Source organism: Garra rufa, chromosome 10, assembly GCF_049309525.1.
Source record: "Garra rufa chromosome 10, GarRuf1.0, whole genome shotgun sequence".
Taxonomy (NCBI): Eukaryota; Metazoa; Chordata; class Actinopteri; order Cypriniformes; family Cyprinidae; genus Garra; species Garra rufa.
Genome location: NC_133370.1, coordinates 34834749 through 34849815, shown reverse-complemented (window position 1 = coordinate 34849815; position 15067 = coordinate 34834749). Strand labels below are relative to the sequence as shown.

The window sequence follows — 15067 nt, the reverse complement described above, 5'->3', positions numbered from 1 at the left end:
CCAGTGGTTTCATTTGACAATGGACAATTGTTTCATTTGGATAATACTTGTGCCATCATCTAACTTTCTTAAAAATAAAGGTTCTTTATTGGCATTTATACAACAGTTCTTTCTGGTCATTGAATCTGATTGGCTGATAAGAGTGTGATATTCTAGTGATAACAGAACTCCAACCATTTCACCTTTCCCATCACTCCGCTTGCAGTATTTCTCACAGGGAGTGTCCATGGCGGATACCCAAATCCACTATAATTTCAAAAATAATACTATCTTATGTCATGGAATGTAGCTTTATGAGTTTTTTTAGGCAAGAATGTATTTTGCATCGCCTTTTTTAAAAAGTTTTTCATGCAAATTTGCCGTGCAGATCAACAGAAAGCTACTTAGTTCTTGACTTTTGTAATCTTTAACAAATCTCAAAATAAATTTTCAATTGTCATACTGTACATTATAATTTTGGGATGCCTAAATTAACTAATTAAAAATTATTGACTTTGACTATGATTGACTAAAAATACTTTTTTAGTATTTTATTTTATATTTAGTTAAAAAGAATAGTATCATTTTTTTTTAGCAGTTATAGCTCATCACATGAAAATAATTGTCAGAATTTCTTAGGTTTGGCTATAATTTTAAAAAGAAAGCATCCCTAATTGTGTATATCAGTAACACAGGCATCTTCTTTTCTCAGAGCTAAGAAACAGACCCAGAAGATTCTATCCAGGTGGAGACATAATTGACTATTTCAGGCCGGTGAACAGTGATGGACTTAACATCCATTGGGACACAGTGACCAACAAAGATTATTTGCTATACCTGCTCAAAGGTGATTTTAACAGCTGTGATACTGTGAAAATGCATAGATCTTGATAAATAAAAATGCAAGTATTTTTTACAGACATCCCAGGAGGAATGCTGGTGATCACAGTAGTATCTAGTATAAATCAACCAAACATTCCCGTCATTCAGGGTTCTCAGCCCGAGCTGCCTCTACAGGACTGCCTGGAGCTGATTCTTGCCTCCAAGAAGTCATGGGGAATATACTTAAGGATAAAGTCCCATAGTCAGCTGAGACTGTCACTGGAGCTCCTCCGTCATGTCTATGACAGAGACCTGCTGCATCACCCCACCTGGGTCAACATGGACGTAGCACACGGAGCTTTCTATACCCAAGACTATGTGACAGGAGAAGAATTCCTGAGAACCATTGATCAAATCTTTCCATATGTGACTCTGGCTCCAGGCTGGCCTAAAGAGGTTCTTGATCAAGGCTACAAACCAAAGCTGGTGGAGGACATGGTGCAGCTCTTTCAGGGAGCTTGGCAAGATGTTTCTCTGCAGCTGCAGATTGAGGCCCTGGACAGGTCTGTGACTGGATGTAGAAGTCTTATCTATGCACAATCACACTTCTCACTAACTCTAGAGCATCGGGCAGAGGACAGAGGCCTTAATACTGGGACTGCAAGCTTAATGGCTATTCGATCAGTGAGCAGACAGCGGAGCTTCTACAACATGCCTAATATGTACAGAAAACATATAGCAAATCTGTCGGTCTGAAAATTAAGATCATACAGCAATGACAAAGACATTGCAAAATGACAGTCAAACATTGATTTAAGTTGTTCATGGACAAGATAATTTTGATGATTAATTATTTTTATTTTTTTCATGCATACATCAGAAAAAGGCCTTCTAACACTTTCAACAATAACTTTATTTAAATCCAGTTGCTAGACTTTACGATTTAAATGTTAAAGCATTATATGTTTAATCATGATAACAAAGAATAAGTAAACAGACACAATAAAATTGTCATTTTACATTTGATATATATCCCTGCACCAATAAATACATATAATACTGCTATAAGACAAGGTAAAGCAAAAAATATGCATGTTAGTATTCTAAAATTAGAAGTGCTAAACAATGCTTTGATGTAATATGTAAATATTCAGATGGATCCCAGCGTTAGAAATAGGGTTTATTTTTAAATATACTTCAGCTTGATGTTATGTGAACCTGTTGCACTGTAATAGTGGATTTGCAAAATGACTGCTGAGGCACAAGAGGTGCCCTATAATGGATTTGAAAAGAAAAAAAAAACACATTTTTCACATGCAGAGAGATTAGTCAATAAATATTACCCTTTCTACACTGCACCTTTTATTTTAATCTTCTTAATCTATTTATTAACTTATCAGTTTCTTCCATTTTTATATTTTTTTATTTGTTATTTATGTACTTTTAATGAGTATCGTTTTTATTATTGTAATTTTTTATGGAAAGAGTTTTGAATTAACGTGTATGAAATGTGCTAGATATACAGGTCCTTTTCAAAAAATTAGCATATTGTGATAAAGTTCATTATTTTCTGTAATGTACTGATAAACATTAGACTTTCATATATTTTAGATTCATTACACACATTTGAAAGTAGTTCTAGCCTTTTATTGTTTTAATATTGATAATTTTGGCATGCAGCTCATGAAAACCCAAAATTCTTATCTCAAAAAATTAGCATATTTCATCCGACCAATAAAAGAAAAGTGTTTTTAATACAAAAAAAGTCAACCTTCAAATAATTATGTTCAGTTATGCACTCAATTCTTGGTCGGGAATCCTTTTGCAGAAATGACTGCTTCAATGCGGCGTGGCATGGAGGCAATCAGCCTGTGGCACTGCTGAGGTGTTATGGAGGCCCAGGATGCTTCGATAGCGGCCTTAAGCTCATCCAGAGTGTTGGGTCTTGCGCCTCTCAACTTTCTCTTCACAATATCCCACAGATTCTCTAAGGGGTTCAGGTCAGGAGAGTTGGCAGGCCAATTGACCACAGTAATACCATGGTCAGTAAACCATTTACCAGTGGTTTTGGCACTGTGAGCAGATGCCAGGTCGTGCTGAAAAATGAAATCTTCATCTCCATAAAGCTTTTCAGCAGATGGAAGCATGAAGTGCTCCAAAATCTCCTGATAGCTAGCTGCATTGACCCTGCCCTTGATAAAACACAGTGGACCAACACCAGCAGCTGACATGGCACCCCAGACCATCACTGACTGTGGGTACTTGACACTGGACTTCAGGCATTTTGGCATTTCCCTCTCCCCAGTCTTCCTCCAGACTCTGGCACCTTAATTTCCGAATGACATGCAAAATTTGCTTTCATCCGAAAAAAGTACTTTGGACCACTGTGTTTTATCAAGGGCAGGGTCAATGCAGCTAGCTATCAGGAGATTTTGGAGCACTTCATGCTTCCATCTGCTGAAAAGCTTTATGGAGATGAAGATTTCATTTTTCAGCACGACCTGGCACCTGCTCACAGTGCCAAAACCACTGGTAAATGGTTTACTGACCATGGTATTACTGTGCTCAATTGGCCTGCCAACTCTCCTGACCTGAACCCCATAGAGAATCTGTGGGATATTGTGAAGAGAAAGTTGAGAGACGCAAGACCCAACACTCTGGATGAGCTTAAGGCCGCTATCGAAGCATCCTGGGCCTCCATAACACCTCAGCAGTGCCACAGGCTGATTGCCTCCATGCCACGCCGCATTGAAGCAGTCATTTCTGCAAAAGGATTCCCGACTAAGTATTGAGTGCATAACTGAACATAATTATTTGAAGGTTGACTTTTTTTGTATTAAAAACACGTTTCTTTTATTGGTCGGATGAAATATGCTAATTTTTTGGAATTTTGGGTTTTCATGAGCTGTATGCCAAAATCATCAATATTAAAACAATAAAAGGCTAGAACTACTTTCAAATGTGTGTAATGAATCTAAAATATATGAAAGTCTAATGTTTATCAGTACATTACAGAAAATAATGAACTTTATCACAATATGCTAATTTTTTTAAAAGGACCTGTAAATAAACTTGCCTTGCTTAAAAAGAGGTCTCATAAAAAGAGGTAATTTACATATAGAACAGTACCAAAAATGACCTGTTTAATTTCAAATGTCAGAGAAGGGATGGAAAATAGTTATGTAATGTCAAACCTCACTGGATTCACTATATATTTGTTGTGAGTAACCATTGAGGAAAATGCCAGAAAACAATCTTTTTCCTTTTTTTTTTTTTTTTCATTTTGCCCCATCCAGTTAAACATGTTGAAAAATTTGGAGGGTCAGCCTGAATTTGACTAGTGCTCTTTTTATTCCCCAATCAGACACATCACATTGGGTGCTAGCAACCATTTAGCATGCACATACACTGACACACAAACACACAAATAGACTCTCTGAATTGATTATGCTATTCTCTACTGTACAACAAAATAATTTGCACGGCCATGTTTTTATTTCCGTTTTGTTTCTAAAGCATTGAAAACTCCAACCTCCATGTTTAGCAAAAAAGCTCATGTGATTGCCATACAGTGCCAACGAGCCGCATACCAACTGCTTTGACACAATTATTAAGGTTAACTGACTCATAACGTGCAATGGCTCACAACCGCTTGATTGTCCAAAACTTGAGCACAACCCTAACGACAGACAGACAGGGATTAAAAAAAAAATAAAAAATGTAAAAATGAATATGGACCCTGTAAAAGCATAAACTGATATATCAGTTATAGCACATAATGAGATCAGCCCAGCAGTTGCTGCTTACAGTGTAGAAGGGGTGGATGCAGATATACTGACTATGTTGTCCAATAGATACTGCCTGCATGCACAGAATGTTGTGTAGAAACTGGACGAGAGGCCTGCAATGTCAGTAGAGATGTATGGCAGGACTTCTGGACTGGCCTGATTATAGTAGGAAATCTGAGGGCAATACAGGAAACCTATCAGACACTTCAATGTGAAATACACTGTGACCATCATTTAGTATTTTCCTACCTTTGAGACACTTTTTGAAACCTCATGAATGGTGAACCCAGCACAGACCACCTCACCCCTGTGGAACTCCTCTGTGCATGGGTAAGTGGGTAGAGCAACTGATCGTAGGGCAATTACATATGGATCCCTAAAACATATACATAGGTAAATATTATATATAATTGTGCTGCATGCATGCCATGTCATAATTAATAGATAACAACCCTTGACATTCTACTTAAAGCTGTTCACTTTTTTAGACTCGGAATTATGCATTTCAATGGCAACACTATTAATGGCAAAACAAATCAGTGTAATTTAAGTAATCAAATAGATAAGACTCCAACACATCAATTACCAGTTGTTATGCAAATGCCTTATTAATAAACTTGCGGGACAGTAGACATATTCAACCCAGTGGTAGCTGTCTTTTGTTAATTTTTTTAGATTATTCTTGCATCATATAACGGAAATATTACAAAATAACTACTTAACTAAATTTACTTAATTTTACTGTTAAGGCCACTGCCATTCTGAATGTGTTTCCACATGGCGTTGCAGTGGTCAGGTTGAGCAAGTCGGAGCATGTAATTACCAGTTTTACAAGAACGTGAAGACTTTTTACAAGATGGAACCTCGTAATTACAGTTCAAACATGTGAACATACCTTTAGAGAAACTCATGGGTGCTTAAAAAAGAAAAGAAAAGAAAAAATTTGCTTGGCAGTTTGTTTCTATTCCAAACAACTGATAAAAACATTGCAATAATCAGAAAGTAATCTACATGACTCCAATCCATCTACTAATGTTTTATGAAGTGAAAAAGTGTGTGTATAAAAAAATACAAACACATCCATAAGCCCTTTATCTGACAGCATCCACTCACTGCAGAGGATGCATTGGTGAGCAAGTGATGTAATGCAAAATTATTTCTTTAAAGGCAACATGACATCCAAGTTTATCTTATTTGCGCACAGGGCCAGTTCACCCAAAAATGAAGTTTCCCTATAATTTACTTACCCTCAAGCCATTCTAGGTGTATATGACTTTCTTCTTTCAGCCGAATACAATCAAGAGTTCTATTAAAAAATGTCCTGGCACTTCCAAGCTTTATAATGTCAGTGAATAGTGGTCAAGATTTTGAAGCAAAATAAAGTGCATCCATCCATCATAAAAAGTACTCCGCACAGCCCTGGGGGGTTAATAAAGGCCTTCTGAACATCACTCTCGTCTAAACGTGCATACAACAGTTAGCAGAAGCTCAAGATTACAGTCATTTACAATTTAAAATATGGACATTTTTCTTACACAAATGCATTGTTTCACCTCAGAAGGCCTTTATTAACCCCCTTGAGCCATGTGGAGCACTTTTCTTGTGATGGATGGATGCACTTTATTTAGCTTCTAAAATCTTGACTGTCTGAGTCATATATATATACACCTAGAATGGCTTGAGGGTGAGTAAATCATTTTCATTTTTGGGTGAACTATCCCTTTAATACCTAGTCTTATTGTGCACAATTTATTAGTGCACATTATTCCGAGAAAACAACATATTTTTGTAATCTTTTTCATCAGAATGCAATAACTTCAGAATGCACTCAGAAATATGTCACAGAAGGTAGCAAATGTTAGCTTTTAGTACCACACCTAGAACTGTCATCCTCACCCGCTATCACAGGGCGCTCTTCTGGAGGCCAGTAAAATGAAGTCCTGATCTTTTCCTCCTTTACTGGTTGAAGGAGTAACAACTTGATAGATGAAATCATCCTCATCAACCCTAATGAGCAGCTTACACAAACTGCACAAAACAATGTAAAAAATTTGTTTAAATAAGCATTTGGATTTGCATTTTTTGAATAAGTTATATTACAAAATAATATACAGTATGGTCATATAACAGACAAAAGGGTTTACATGTACATAAATGGCTGACTTATTAATGTAACATTGGTAATAACATCGCTCACAGTGCTTGAATATCAGGTATGTGCCAGCATAATTCCTTTCCAAAATAATAAATAACTGATGTAGATATTTTTATAATTTAAAAAAAAAAAGGTTTACAATTGTCAATTACAAAAGAATTTGGTTGTGTGCAATCGTACTTGACAACATTACAGTCTGATGTACTTACGTTTGAAAATTTGGCTGAATTGCACAGTGCCAAACAACGTAATATTTCTTGAGTGCTAGTCGAATCCGTGATCGCAACGTCACCCAAAAACATCTTAATTTCGTCTCTGTCGATGTTATGAATCCAGGGCCTGTTATTCCTCCCAATTACTATCAGTGGTCTCTATCACATTAAGACTATTCCTTACCAAACTCCATTTCCCAGAATCCCCTCGCCATGAACTGATTATAGACTCACCTGTTTTCCATTAGTGGGACTATTTAACTTGCACACTGACACACACACTGCTGAATCTTGTTTTCCTTGCCTTGTATTGCCGTGCCTTGCCTAGTTTTTATTTTTTATCTTGGACTGTTTATAGACTTTTGTGATTGCTTGCTGCCTGCAAACCATTGCCTGTTTTTTGCATTACTCTTTTGTTTTGCCCTGGGACAATGTTGTTTGCTGGTGTTTGACCCTGCCTGTTTTTGCTACGCTCTTTTAATAAAGCTTGCACTTTGATCCCCTTACTCCATTGTCAGACCGTCCATTACAGACAAGCTCAAATTTATCTATGTTATCAGTTGACATGATCTAGTTCAGTTCCAATTCCAACCTTTGACTTTATCCTTTGAGATTTCTCTGCAAATGTTTCATATTATCCTTAGTTTCAATCAGCAAGCCTTATATTGTTACACATATTGCAATGTTATCCTCCCCTATTGTAGCCTCTCTGAATCATGGCTTTGGCATACAAACTGAACAAGTATGGAGACAAAAAGCCCTGTCGTACACCTTTGCGAACTGAAAACCAATTTCTGTATTTATATTATGTTTGAACCATTAGTTCTACTTTAAATGTTGCTAATGTTTTTTTTTTTAACTAAATATTTTCTGAATAAAAAAATAATAATTTCTTCATTCTGAGTAAATAAACATGGCTTTTATCCCTACTCTTCTGTATTCCATTTGTAGTTAAAATGTTGCAGTTTGTACCGTAGCTAATAATACAATGGTATGTATAGTGTCTCACGTATAGTGTTGGTCCCATTCATGTCTGCGGCTAAGATCTGAGAGGAGGATGAAGGCTCTTTGTGCTGGAATTTCCATTTCAAACTCCACCCTGAAACACAGATTCTGACTCTCCTCCACGGTAAACAGGCTCACCTGCCCAGTGCAAGACAATAGGTATCTAATGTTAAAGTGTAAACTTTATCATGTACAACTGACTTAAAAAAATAGTGCTTACATCGTTCTTCTTTGAGCTGAGGTCCCAGTTGTTTTTGGCTGCAAGCATCTTCAAGGCGGACACATTATTGTAGCTTAGATACACCTAAAAATTAAAACATCCTTACAATAAACAGTGCTTTTCATCTCTTTTGCACACCACCAGTGATTTTGCTCAAAATGAGATGTGAGTGAAACTCTTTGAGTAAATTATATAAATATTAAATAATAAAATAGTAAATAGTAAAAATGTTTCAACCCTGTGTACAACCATTTCTTAATGCCAGTCCTACTACAAAATTCTGCATATCTTGTCTTCTTTATTTCTATTTTGGATGTCTAACCTGATGTAACACTTTTTTGCACTTAAGTCCTATTTGTGCCAAAAGTTTGGACCTTGTAATGGTAAGTATTTTTAAAAATATTTGAATAACATGTGTTTTCTGAAGCAGGAGAAGTTACCTGGTTACTAGGGTCCCATGGGACAGACAGTGGTACCTCGGTCTGCTTGCATGAGATAATGTACTTCCTGAGTAGAAACAAAGACCAGATAAGCAAGTCATGTTTTTTGAGAGAAACTGAACAACAGGCAATACAGCTAAATTATGCTCTGGAAAAATTCTATAATATATCACTTCAATATTAATTTAATTATTCCATTAAAAAGCCAATTTTATTAGCTTTTAAAATCCTATTAAAATTAGGATTTAAATGAAATAATATTTCTTGCATAGCCAAAGCCAAAGAACTGAGCCTATTAGAAAAAAAATATTTATTATGTGGATCTACTTTTTTAGCAGTGACACACAGCACCATCTGTGGGTGAGCTGAGTGTTTTGCAGTCTAGCCAACTCTTCTCACATGGTTTTGTGAGGTTATAAGCTAGAGCTCTTGTTATGAAAGGATCAGCATCAGTTTTGCTACCTATCAAGACGAATCTTCTTCCTGGCAAGAGCCTCCTGATATCTCCTCTGTCCCTCCTGTTAAAAAAATTAAAGTAGTATTCAAAATTCTGATTTTACAATATCCAATTTGCACTATTAACACCAAATCTGGACTCCTCACCTGAGGTTCAGGTTTTATGGGGGGCAGTGGACGTGGCCTTCCTTTCTCATCCAGCACCTCAAATGACATGAAGGCACTGTTGATGTGCCTCAGAGGTTCATCTCCATAATAGGCTTCTGCACAGACACCTACCTCCATACTACAAAACCAGAGATACAGCCAATAAGCCTCATGACATCATTAACATATAGTCATTAAAATGTAAATACATCTCTTAGATACTGATAGATAGATAATGTAAGCCCACCTGTTCTTGAATGTGTTATTGACAATGGCTTTCAGAATTAAGCGATCTCCAACCTGGGAAGGGCCTCTAAAGTAAAACATGTCTATAGTCCTCAAAGTTGGATGAGCATTGCATAAACGACTATAAAATGAAAAAAGAGAAAAGCAATAAATGTGTCAAAAATTACTAAAGTTCTTATTCATTATATGGTCATCACATGACACAAGTTTAAAACGTCTTGACGTATTTCAATTTGTTTATTACAAACAGAGATTTTCAGTTCACAAGACATTAATTGATAGACAGAAGTTGTGTGGACTTGTGGATTAATGAGATGTTTTTATCAGCTGTTTGAATTTTCATTCTGACAGCACCCATTAACTGTAGAGAATCCACTATCTCCAAATCTTTTCAGATGAAGAAATAAACTAACCTACATCATGAATGGCCTGAGGGTGATTTTCATTTTTCATCTTTGGGTGAACTACTCCTTTATTTGTGTTTACCTTCTAAAATTAAATTCTGACAACTCTTAGGAGTACACAGAATATAGACAGGCCCCAAACTAACACACTTGAACTAAAATGAATAAAATCTATGATTTCACAGGGTATTTAAGAAAGCTAACGTTTGTGTTATTTGTTTTAAGTAAAGCTTCAATATACTCTTTTGTGGCATGTTTCTGACAACATCATAAACCTTGAACCCTGATCTAGTGCAGGATAAGAGTTAATAAAGGTAAATATTAACTGCTGTATAGAACTTTGTAAGTGTGCAGACACACACCTGGCTGCAATGGTAGCGACATTTTCCATCCAAGCCATAATCTGACCTCCGAATGTGTTGACCTGGTGATTGGCATGAGGAGGAAGTACCAGCTCGACACTTTCCACTCTTGTTCTTTCTGTCGGCAAAGCCTCATCTTCATCAAGGTTATCTGCCTCACAAACAATAAAACACCTCCTGAATACACTAAACAGACACTTGGAGAAAGATAAGTGATTGTCTAGACCAGGTGCAGCAGCTTAAAGTCATAGTTCACTCTAAAAATGAAAGTTCTGTCACTATTTACTCACCCTTTTGTTGTTCCAAACCTGTATGACTTTGTTTGGCTGTATGACTCTCTCCATACAAAAAAGTGGGAATTCTACAGTAATTTTTTTTGTGTGTAAATGATGACAGATTTGACATTTTTGGGTAAACTAAGTAACTCAGTAAATCAGTGCATGTGCATTCAGTCTGTGAGTCTTAAAGAATAAGTGAAAAATAAAGTAAGAAAACCAAAAGGAAACCACTAAAAACACTTACCCTCACTGATGCTTCTCTGGAAGTTCTTGTTGTTGAGCAAGTCCTGCATGATGTCATGGTGAATGAGTCGCATCCTCCTCCTCTCAGCTGCTAAGCTGTGCTCCACCTGCTCTTGGTGTGTGCAGGGCACAACCTGCTTCAGCTGCACCTGCAGTCACAGTCCCAACAGATTTCTTATCTACATATAATCTGGTTATTAATAACTGCTTACAAATTAAGTGCAGAGTAAAAAGCAATTGTATCTGCCTAGTTTATCTGCATGCCATTTGCTGTGTTTTCTTTGTTTGCAGTATTTCCTTATTTCCACAGCTATAACAAAAATGTCAAATCAGTTTGTAAAGCCTGTTTTTCCCCATTAACTGAGATATAAGTGAGCATAGCATATTTATAAACATTTTTATTAGGCATTACTATGCCATTGTTTTCTCATACCTTGTTTGCATCTGTGCGTTTGGCGACAAATGTGGCAAATGCATGACACACTCTCCAATGATGGCCACTGTATAGGTCCTCACACCTCACCTCTATCCCCACCTCACACACAAACACCAGTACATACATGAATAATTACCAATCTTCTTATTTAATTTTACAAATAAATGCAAAGAGAATTTAAAATAATTATCTATAATCATCAGTGCTCTAACACAATACTCTAATAACTCTGATACAGTACTCTCAGTACTCTAGGAGGCTGAAAAAAGATATCCAGTTAACATAAAGTAAAATTTCTGCAGATATGTTAGGGATTCACTTTAATCAACGTCCATTTGTTTTACTTTGGAATTCTTTGGCATCAAAACCTCAGTGTTACATAACAGTAGAAATCACTTTATCTGTAGGTCTTAGAGTAACTCTTGCTAAAAATAAATAAAGTGTGCTTTTTTCATATTATAAAATGTGGCTATTACCTCCATGCTTGAGTTGAAGGCCCTGTTGACTTTGGCTTTAATGTTGACCACTTGTCCAATACTGAAAAATATTTATTTAAAATGTAAAATAATATTGACAGTAGCTTATGATATAGAGGTGGTTTTCCATTTGGCATAAATCACTGAGACTTTTGTCTCTAATCAAAGTTACATTTGATTGGTGCTGTGTTATTCTAGCAGTCTGACAGACTGGCAGAGTAATTAACAGTCTTCTGTATAATAGTTTAATAGAACAATTAACCAGACAGAACTGCCAGTACTCCCTCAGGGAGAAATTACATTCAGGTTAGGATGTTTTTCAAAAGACAGTAAGAAGTGGCTCTAATTATCTAAAAATATAAGTGATATTTCTTGTGTACCCAATGGTGTGCTCAAAGTGGATGTCATCAACAGAAGCTGTCACACAGGGGCATCCAGCATGTCTCTCAGCTGGAATGGAAACAGATCAAATAAGGCATCTTGGCACTAATGAATCTCACACCATTTTTGTTGTGAGACTAGCAAGAACCCAATTTTAGGTATTGTAATTTTAAAAGTCGCTACTATTTTTTGTGTTGACTCTCATGTAATTTTTTGTCTGTTTAGAAAGTTATTTGTGTTATGTATCCATATTACTTTTGTTTTATTGCCTTTGACCCTAATTAGGAAAATGAAAGTCTCTCATCATCAGTAAGATCAAGCCTCCATGTCTCTGAATGTGCCATATTATCACCCGCATGATGCCTGAATACAGCTTATGGCGCAGCCCTGTTCCGTTAATAATTTTTTCAATAGACCTTTTTAACAGCGTGAAGTTGGCTAAAATGCCTTACTCATTAACACACTATGCCAACAGAGAAAGAAGTTCCAGAAATTATGACAAAGAAAGTGATTGAAACATGCTAGCCTGGGAAAGGTTACAAAGCAGTTTCATAGGCTCTTGGAGTCCAAAGAACCTAAGCAAGAGCCATCGTTTCCAAATGGAAAAAACTTGACACAGTAGCAACCCTTCCCAGGCCAGCAACTCTAGGCCTCTCTTGCATCAGTAGAGGTCACTGATCCTGACTCCACCATCCAAAACACACAGGCCAGTAATAACATCCAAGAAAAGGCAAAGCAAAAACCAATGCACACCCTAAAGAACATTAAAACTCATCTGAATTTTGCCAAGACACACCTTCATGATCCTCAAAATTCTTAGGAAAATGTTTTGTGGGCTGATAAGTTTGAAGTAGTAACTGTTTGGAAGACAGGGGTCCATGTGGGGTAAACCAAACACCAAATTATACAAAAAGACCAAGAATGGATTAATTCATGGGCATAGCGGACCGCAGCAATTTCAATCAAGGGAACATCCCCCCAAACCCCCCCCCCCCACCCCCACACACACACACACACCACTGAACATGAATTCAACCTAGTAGAAAAAAAAGAAACTGTGCTTACTTTCGTTGTCTTTGTTCTATGTTGCATTTTGTTTGAAAAATTTGAAGACAGTTTTTTTACATGAAATATACACAAAAATAAAACTAATCAGTATGGAGAAAATATATTTTCACAGTACTGTACAAGTAATGCACCTAATAATTTATCCCATATTGCAAGTATTTCAAGTAATGTTCTCATGTCTAGAACCCATTCCTACAGTCATGTACACACATCTAGATTATATTTGCTCTAGGTTTGCTTAGTCATTGCAATCACATCCTCAGTATTATACTAACACTTATATCCTTATATAGAGTATTTTTGGAGCCTTTACAATGCAGGTTAACAGTGCTTTGTGTCATCCATTGTACAAACTTACCAGACAGACATGCTGTGCAGTCCATCCATTTGAGCAGCTGTCCAATGCTCAGTTCTCTGCAGTGGTTGGCATGGCAGGGCAGCACTATCTGGCTCATCTTCACCTCTGAAGGGTTGCGATGGTGCCCTTCATCCTCCAGATGAAGGTTATGTAGATTCTCCTTAAAATGGGATTCTGATGCCATGCTGAGGGGCTGAAGATTCAGCAGGTGAGAGTGAATAATATTCAACGCAAATATTAAAAATTAGAGTTTTGCTTTTAATACAGTAGTTCCATAAAGTATTTGGACACTTCAGCCACACTTAAAATGTGTAAGTGCACAAACACCCAGAGCAGTGGGCCCAGGGAGCAGTTAGGGGTTCAGTGCCTTGCTCAAGAGACTCAACTCAGTTGTGGTATTGAGGATGGAGAGAGCAATAGTTATTCACTATACCCACCAGCAATCCCTGCCAGACTTGAGACTCAAACCCCACAACCTTGGGGTTACAAGTCCAACCCTCTAACCATTAACTAAAACCTGAACAAGTAATTTTCTTAATTTTGAGATTAAATCTAACAAAACCTTTTGCTTTCTCTTTTCCTTCTTTTTTTTTTTTTTTTTTTGAAAAGTGTAATACATGCTTGTTTATGTATTTATAATAGAGGCCTAAATTCAGTTTTTCATCAAAAAATCTCATCTATACGAACAAAAATTAAACAAATAAAATGCACTTTTACATCGTCGAAACATTGACTGGAACTGGGGCCACTTTTTTATTATTATAATTATTATTATTATTATTATTAATTTATTAATGAATTTGTTTTTTCCATTTATTTTAAATGGATTTGCCGGTACGCTAAACATAATGAAATACTTGAGATATAATACCGATAATTTGGTTGTGAATTAATATCTCAGGAAATTTTACTACATGTAATTGCAAGTCACAACGTTGTACTTCTAGTCTGGTAACTACTTACTATTGCTCTTGAATATTGCGCAACCGTCAGTAACCTCTATGACACTCCTTAACGTTAACACCCTTCGTTTTAATTACAAAATCTCAAATACATTATTGTGCCAATAAGAGTCGTCTACAAATTCACTTTAAAGAATAGACGTGTTGTGTTTCTGCGCAGCGCTTTTATGAATTGAAAAAAATTACGTGCAGTTGTTGAATGACTATGCAGAACAGCACTGAAAACCAGTTTAAGCTCAGAAGTGGCTTGATCTGTACATGTAAAGTAACATTCACGCCCTTACCGCGATCTGCCTAGAGAGTCTGGTTAGACACAACAACCTTTTTCGCAAGATTATAACTCCAATGACAGAGTCAAGTGTTCACGGAAGACCTGCGCGCATGGGAAGTCAACGAAATACCTCTTCAGTCTCGCGCACATAGTGTTCACTAACAAGTAGCCTATTCTCTGACTCCGCCCCGTGTCTCATGTTTACATATGTTCTTAAAAAGTGCACAAAACTCTTAGGATACTTATTTTAGGATCTTTTTCATATTAAAACAACAACATAACAGTCTGTTTGCAAACAGCACGGATTGTTTTACCACCTGCCGATTATCGCTTAATTAACTATCCGACAGGTGGCGCA

General features: G+C 36.6%; 2 protein-coding genes across 2 annotated transcripts in view; one reads left to right on the top strand and one right to left on the bottom strand.

The window, feature by feature from the left end:
- The window catches only part of fam151a (family with sequence similarity 151 member A), a 4217-nt gene extending 2058 nt beyond the window's left edge, over positions 1-2159 (top strand). The window contains exons 5-6 of the mRNA XM_073849436.1: positions 675-826; positions 899-2159. Of these exons, the coding sequence (XP_073705537.1) occupies positions 675-826; positions 899-1557 (811 nt within the window). The 3' untranslated portion in view covers positions 1558-2159. The remainder of the gene's footprint in view (positions 1-674; positions 827-898) is intronic.
- acot11a (acyl-CoA thioesterase 11a) lies at positions 1597-14853 on the bottom strand. Its single transcript, XM_073848942.1, has 16 exons — positions 14723-14853; positions 13477-13669; positions 12050-12119; positions 11670-11730; positions 11191-11292; positions 10759-10906; positions 10237-10387; positions 9472-9591; positions 9225-9363; positions 9084-9139; positions 8622-8688; positions 8182-8265; positions 7966-8099; positions 6486-6617; positions 4839-4965; positions 1597-4763 (listed from the first exon to the last, which is right to left on the bottom strand). Exons 2-16 carry the CDS (start codon positions 13658-13660, stop codon positions 4605-4607), a joined length of 1734 nt encoding a protein of 577 aa, XP_073705043.1. The 5' UTR covers positions 13661-13669; positions 14723-14853; the 3' UTR covers positions 1597-4604.
- Between the last annotated feature and the right edge of the window lie 214 nt (positions 14854-15067).